The 7,047-nt window shown below is 40.0% G+C and overlaps 1 protein-coding gene across 7 annotated transcripts; it reads left to right on the forward strand.

The window, feature by feature from the left end:
• The first annotated feature begins 217 nt into the window (after positions 1 to 217).
• Positions 218 to 6,768, forward strand: LOC110533155 (SLAM family member 9). Of its 7 annotated transcripts, none has more exons than XM_036933447.2 (6): positions 457 to 608; positions 1,084 to 1,404; positions 1,645 to 1,947; positions 4,102 to 4,203; positions 4,322 to 4,372; positions 5,454 to 6,768. In XM_036933447.2, exons 1-5 carry the CDS (start codon positions 566 to 568, stop codon positions 4,351 to 4,353), a joined length of 801 nt encoding a protein of 266 aa, XP_036789342.2. In that variant the 5' UTR covers positions 457 to 565; the 3' UTR covers positions 4,354 to 4,372; positions 5,454 to 6,768. The 7 variants fall into 7 exon arrangements, with proteins under 7 accessions (XP_036789344.1, XP_036789342.2, XP_090043348.1 ...); XM_090187224.1 differs by having other exon boundaries at positions 470 to 608; positions 4,322 to 4,377; positions 4,852 to 6,768; XM_090187223.1 differs by having other exon boundaries at positions 470 to 608; positions 4,852 to 6,768.
• The last annotated feature ends 279 nt before the right edge of the window (positions 6,769 to 7,047 follow it).

Here is a 7,047-nt window from a genome sequence, read left to right on the forward strand (position 1 = left end):
CATGGTGAACTCAACGACATCTACACAGACACAAGTTATCTGCTATATTTGGGAAACAGGATTAAAACAGAGAGAACTTGGCAAAATGCAATGTACGTTTCTGTAGTACGAGTAGGCTGGTTTATACAGTATCATAGGTAACAATTGAGTAAAAGACACCTAGCTAATAAAATACTGGGGCTGGCAGTCATTAGTTACATTTCAACCATAGCGATAGCCTTATTGAGATGCAACAGAGTTCACCGGCGAATGCCGGAACACCAGAAATAATAACTAAACCAATGAATGAGAAATGGTGGAGCCTACCAGAATGAAGAGAGACATTTTCCCGAAATAAACGTGGTGAGTGAAAAACGTAATTACATATATAGCTGACCCCCTACAGGGTATCTAATTTTACCGCGATACGACTTTATATGCGTTGTTTGAACGTTCCACAAAATAAACCCACACCCCCGTTCCACAAATTATACCCACCCCGTTCCACAAAATATACCCGCCCACAAACAGACAGACAATGTATCTTTGAATTACACTTTATCTGAGTACCCTATTGAAATGGAAAATGATAAACTCCGTTCTCTGGATATTACTCTTGCTCGAAAGTGGTAAGTCTGTCTTGCCAAACTGTGAGTCAATTACAAAAGTAGGCTACTATCATGTTACATAACTGTTGTGTAAATCATGTGAAAAGGCTATTAATAAAAAGTGCAGAAGGAAATGCTGTTATGAATTTGCTTTTTGGTCATGTCGTTTTTGTAAAAGAGAAAATGTGTTCTCTACTGGTTAAATAAAGGTTAAAAAAAATAGTGTTATTTAGTGTTATAGAGTTAGAAGTGTGAACTAGGCTACACCTAGGAGCCATAACTACAACTCAATGGAACACATTTTTTATAAATAATGCAAAGACAATACAAACAAAAAGTAAGTAGGTCACTGCGTACTGTAAAAGTATAAATAAATTAATCCTAGTCTATCATGTGCTTCGCTTGGATCCAGGATCGCCTACAGGATTTAGTCCTGTTAATGTCTTGTATTGATGTAGCTACTGCCCTTAGCCAATGTTTTCTTTCTTCTTTTCAGGTCTGATTGATGCTGTAAATGTGTCGGGAAAAGAGGGAATGAAAGTAACTTTACCGACTGGACTTAATGACCTACCTAGTGGCACTATTATGGCATGGTCTTTCCCATTGAGTCGTTCAGATTCATTTGATAACATAGCGCTGCTGAATGCTGGTGTGATTACAACGGACTACAGTATGAAGTTCAAAGACAGACTGAAGCTGGATACTCAGACTGGATCTCTCACCATCAGAAACCTCACCATCAGCGACTCTGGACTTTATAAAATACTTATCATCAATACACAGAGTTCATCTAAGATTACAAATCTAACCGTCTATGGTGCGTGTCTAGCTTCTTTTTTTACTTCCCTTTTTTCCATTCTCTCACTTAGTCTGTTACCCAGTTGTTTTCAATGAAGATTAAAAAAAATACCTTTTGTATTTAGAGTTTGAAAAAGAAATAGCCCACTTCTTCATATATGTTTAGGTCTCATTTATGACATCTTAGTTTTACTGTAAACACATTAGTTTAAATCTCTGTTTGTCATTGAGTCACTGCTAAATCATTCTGCTATCCCAGCCTCAGTGTCTGCTCCTCACATCAGTCACTCAGTGGACAGTCCATTTGAAAAAGTGAGCTGTTCCTTGGTGTGCACTGTGAAGAACGGGAGAGAGGTGAACTTGTCCTGGTACAGAGGAGAGGAGATACTCAACCAGACCAGCAGCCCTGATCTTCTAGCCAATCTCTCTCTCCCTCTGGAGTTAAACAAAAGAAATGTTGACACCTACAGCTGTGAGGCTTCCAACCCTGCTGACTCAAAACCAACTCCACTCAACATTGAAACACTCTGCCCTCAATTGTCCTCACGCTCTGCCCTCAAAGGTATGTCAACACTGCATATAGTATTGTTTTTCCATTTTGTGGGTCAGTAATGGGACCCTGTAATGGCAGACCACTAAATAGCAAGCTCTGTTTATAATGAGCTCACCAGAGATTTCATTGGGCAGAGCCAACCCCCAGACAGATTGTCTGCTCTTCGTTTCCTCTACAGTGCCTTGCGAAAGTATTCGGCCCCCTTGAACTTTGCGACCTTTTGCCACATTTCAGGCTTCAAACATAAAGATATAAAACTGTATTTTTTTGTGAAGAATCAACAACAAGTGGGACACAATCATGAAGTGGAACGACATTTATTGGATATTTCAAACTTTTTTAACAAATCAAAAGCTGAAAAATTGGGCGTGCAAAATTATTCAGCCCCCTTAAGTTAATACTTTGTAGCGCCACCTTTTGCTGCGATTACAGCTGTAAGTCGCTTGGGGTATGTCTCTATCAGTTTTGCACATCGAGAGACTGACATTTTTTCCCATTCCTCCTTGCAAAACAGCTCGAGCTCAGTGAGGTTGGATGGAGAGCATTTGTGAACAGCAGTTTTCAGTTCTTTCCACAGATTCTCGATTGGATTCAGGTCTGGACTTTGACTTGGCCATTCTAACACCTGGATATGTTTATTTTTGAACCATTCCATTGTAGATTTTGCTTTATGTTTTGGATCATTGTCTTGTTGGAAGACAAATCTCCGTCCCAGTCTCAGGTCTTTTGCAGACTCCATCAGGTTTTCTTCCAGAATGGCCCTGTATTTGGCTCCATCCATCTTCCCATCAATTTTAACCATCTTCCCTGTCCCTGCTGAAGACAAGCAGGCCCAAACCATGATGCTGCCACCACCATGTTTGACAGTGGGGATGGTGTGTTCAGCTGTGTTGCTTTTACGCCAAACATAACGTTTTGCATTGTTTCATCTGACCAGAGCACCTTCTTCCACATGTTTGGTGTGTCTCCCAGGTGGCTTGTGGTAAACTTTAAACAACACTTTTTATGGATATCTTTAAGAAATGGCTTTCTTCTTGCCACTCTTCCATAAAGGCCAGATTTGTGCAATATACGACTGATTGTTGTCCTATGGACAGAGTCTCCCACCTCAGCTGTAGATCTCTGCAGTTCATCCAGAGTGATCATGGGCCTCTTGGCTGCATCTCTGATCAGTCTTCTCCTTGTATGAGCTGAAAGTTTAGAGGGACGGACAGGTCTTGGTAGATTTGCAGTGGTCTGATACTCCTTCCATTTCAATATTATCGCTTGCACAGTGCTCCTTGGGATGTTTAAAGCTTGGGAAATCTTTTTGTATCCAAATCCGGCTTTAAACTTCTTCACAACAGTATCTCAGACCTGCCTGGTGTGTTCCTTGTTCTTCATGATGCTCTCTGCGCTTTTAACGGACCTCTGAGACTATCACAGTGCAGGTGCATTTATACGGAGACTTGATTACACACAGGTGGATTGTATTTATCATCATTAGTCATTTAGGTCAACATTGGATCATTCAGAGATCCTCACTGAACTTCTGGAGAGAGTTTGCTGCACTGAAAGTAAAGGGGCTGAATAATTTTGCACGCCCAATTTTTCAGTTTTTGATTTGTTAAAAAAGTTTGAAATATCCAATAAATGTCGTTCCACTTCATGATTGTGTCCCACTTGTTGTTGATTCTTCACAAAAAATACAGTTTTATATCTTTATGTTTGAAGCCTGAAATGTGGCAAAAGGTCGCAAAGTTCAAGGGGGCCGAATACTTTCGCAAGGCACTGTAATTCTAGGGGGAGATAAATACCAGCTGAAACTCACTAACAACTTATTTTGTAGGATAGTATGTTTAAAACTAACAAATTGTTTTTTTAACATTTAAACCTGAGGGCAGTTTTTACAAATTCCTCAACATGCGTATTATCATATTTTTTAACTTCTGTATTACAGCCAGCTGATTTCTGTATTTATTTTCCTATGAGCCGTGTAGCCAACCTTATAATACCTTCATCAATGTCATTCATCAGTATTGACTAAAGCACATGGCATGAGTTTGACCAGCTGAATTTAATTTAGACGGGAAGAATATAGGCTTCAGGTGAATACAGGGCAAGACCACATACAACATACAGTTGGTTAAACCCCCCCCCCCCCCTCCATTTTACTCTTGACAGGGTCTGGTCGCAATCCTGTCCCAATCGCACTGGTCACATTGCTATCAGTTGGGATAATAAGTGGTGGTATATTCTGGGCAGTTAAAATAATAAAATGTGGAGGTAAGTACAATCTGTGTCACAGTTGACATCATACAGAGCACCCTGAAGGCAACATATACAGAACATACACTGTAGGTAATCATGTAATATTATGCCCTTTCCCTTTATTTCAATGCAGCCTGCAAGCGAAGAGAAGAAGAAGGATCCTGATGTGAACTTTCAGAGATTGGTATGGTCAGTGTTTATGGATGTGAATATATGTGCATGCATATTATGCTACTTGGTTTTCTATGCAACTTCTGTATCTGTGAACACACACACACACATTTAGGAAGGAAGTGGTCACTTGTTGTTGGCTTGTATAACATACCAGCCAATGTGAAAATACAGAATACACAAGAACAAGCATAGAATGCAAATATACGGAACAAAAATATAAACGCAACATGTAAAGTGTTGGTCCCATGTTTCATGAGCTGAAATATCCCAGAATTTTTCCATACGCAGAAATAGCTTATTTCTCTCAATTTTTCGGCACAAATTTGTTTACATACCTGTTAGCGAGCATTTCTCCTTTGCCAAAAAAATTCCATCCACCTGACAGGTGTGCATATCCCGAAGCTGATTAAACAGCATGATCATTACACAGGTTCACAATAAAAGGCCACTCTAAAATGTGCAGTTTTTCCACACAACACAATTCCACAGGTGTCTCAAGTTTTGAGGGAGAGTGCAATTGACATGCTGACTGCAGGAATGTCCACCAGAGCTGTTGCCAGAGAATTGAATGCTCCCTTCTCTACCATAAGCCGCCTAAAGCGTTGTCTTAGAGAATTTGGCAGTACGTCCAACCGGCCTCACAAACGTAAACCATGTGTAACCATGCCAGCCCAGGACCTCCACATCCAGCTTCTTCACCTGCGGGATCATCTGATACCACCCACCCGGACAGCTGATGAAACTGAGGCAAATTTCCCCAGTAGGTGGGCCTATGCCCTCCCAGCCCCACTCATGGCTGCGCCCCTGCCCAGTCATGTGAAATCCATAGATTAGGGCCTAATTTATTTATTTCAACTGACTGATTTCCTTATATCAACTGTAACTCAGTAAAAATCGTTTAAATTGTTGCATGTTGCGTTGATATTTTTGCTCCGTAGATTTGGACCTTATTGAATTACAGGTTTCTGTTTCTAATTGTTTAAGTGCTGACTTTACAGGTTGAGTATATACTGGTATCTGGCACCGGAGGCATCTGTTTACCAGAAGAGTCTGTTTTGTACTCAGATGTCAGAATCTTACCTTTTGTTCAGACAGGGCTGGATTCAATCACTCCTCTCTCAAAGCTGTGACCTTGGCGTGGTTTAGAGGCTTGTGTGTCTCAATGACCCTGAGAGCTACGCCGGAGGGGGCTTGGGCCCCTGGTAGGTTTAGCCATGCCGGATTGGTCTTAGGTCAGGGGCCAGACCAACGACAGCATTGGTCCTACATGTTTCACGTTGGGATGGTGCTATAGGTTGGCACCCATAACACTCTGACAATGTTAAATACTGTGTATGTCTTTACTGACATTTTAAATGTGTCTTTTTCATAGTATTGTACCTTTTACTTTACAAGAAATATGCTTGATACAAATGCAATTTAATTGTTATTGTTTAAGTCATAGCATTTGTCAACCACAAGGTTGACCTGGTCCTTGTGCTCCAGCTCAGCAAATTACATTTCCACCCCCAAAAAAAACACAAAAAAAGCCATAAAGATTTTATACCGAACTCACATTTATACCTTTCATTGCCACTATTGTATAATTGAGTGTAATTTCACATACAAATAGCACCGCTATTTATTTGTCTGTTGCATAATGTGTATGTCTTTAGTGTAATTTTAGATGTGTACTTTTTCATTGTGGTGTACTTTACTTGGTAAATATACTATATTATTATTGTTATTTAGGTCACAACATTTGTCTGAAAACCAGGATTAGTAGTATTTAAACAAGCAAATGAGTTAAATCATGGCACCACATCCACTCCCTGAAACAGTTTTACCATTTATTTTCAAAATGCTTGTAACCGACTTCCCAAACCTGCTGATCTCATGGGCATGTTTAAACTTGTGGAGAATGTTTTCACAAAGGTTTGTCCTACCTGTATCTCCGCTCTAGAGAGTCTCATTGCACTTGAAGAAACTTTCACCTTTCTTGAAATTTTCCGCATTGGCTGGCCTTCATGTCTTAATGTAATGATGGACTGTCGTTTCTTTTTGCTTATTTGAGCTGTTCCTGCCATAATATGGACTTGGTCTTTTACCAAATAGGGCTATCTTCTGTATGCCACCCCTACCTTGACACAACACAACAGATTGGCTCAAATGTATTAACTTCTATACAAGGCACACAAGGCACACCTGTTAATTGAAATGCATTCCAGGTGACTACCTCATGAAGCTGGTTGAGAGAATGCCAAGAGTGTGTAAAGCTGTCATCAAGGCAAAGGGTGGCTACATTGAAGAAGAAAAACCTTTTGGGTTACGACATGATTTCTTATGTGTTATTTCATAATGTTGATGTCTTCACTATTATTCTACAATGTAGAAAATAGTAAAAATAAAGAAAAACCCTGGAATGAGTAGGTGTGTCCAAACTTTTGACTGGCACTGTATATAAATCCATCCATGTTTGAGGATGTCAGGAGATTATGTAAAAACCGTCCACTAGGGATAAAAGAGAGAACCGTTAACTTCAAGTAGGTTCATCTGCCTCTGGTTCCAAAGGTTGCATGTTCGAAACCAGCGAGAGAAAGTTATTTCTGTTTTAATTAAGCCTATCCCAAACCTCTAAGCATTCTGATTTAATGCCTAAAATGTAAGAATTCAGAGTTAATGCCTAAACGTCACCCTAACCTTATA

This window comes from Oncorhynchus mykiss, chromosome 10, assembly GCF_057628025.1.
Source record: "Oncorhynchus mykiss isolate SJ-2025 chromosome 10, ASM5762802v1, whole genome shotgun sequence".
NCBI classification, from domain to species: domain Eukaryota; kingdom Metazoa; phylum Chordata; class Actinopteri; order Salmoniformes; family Salmonidae; genus Oncorhynchus; species Oncorhynchus mykiss.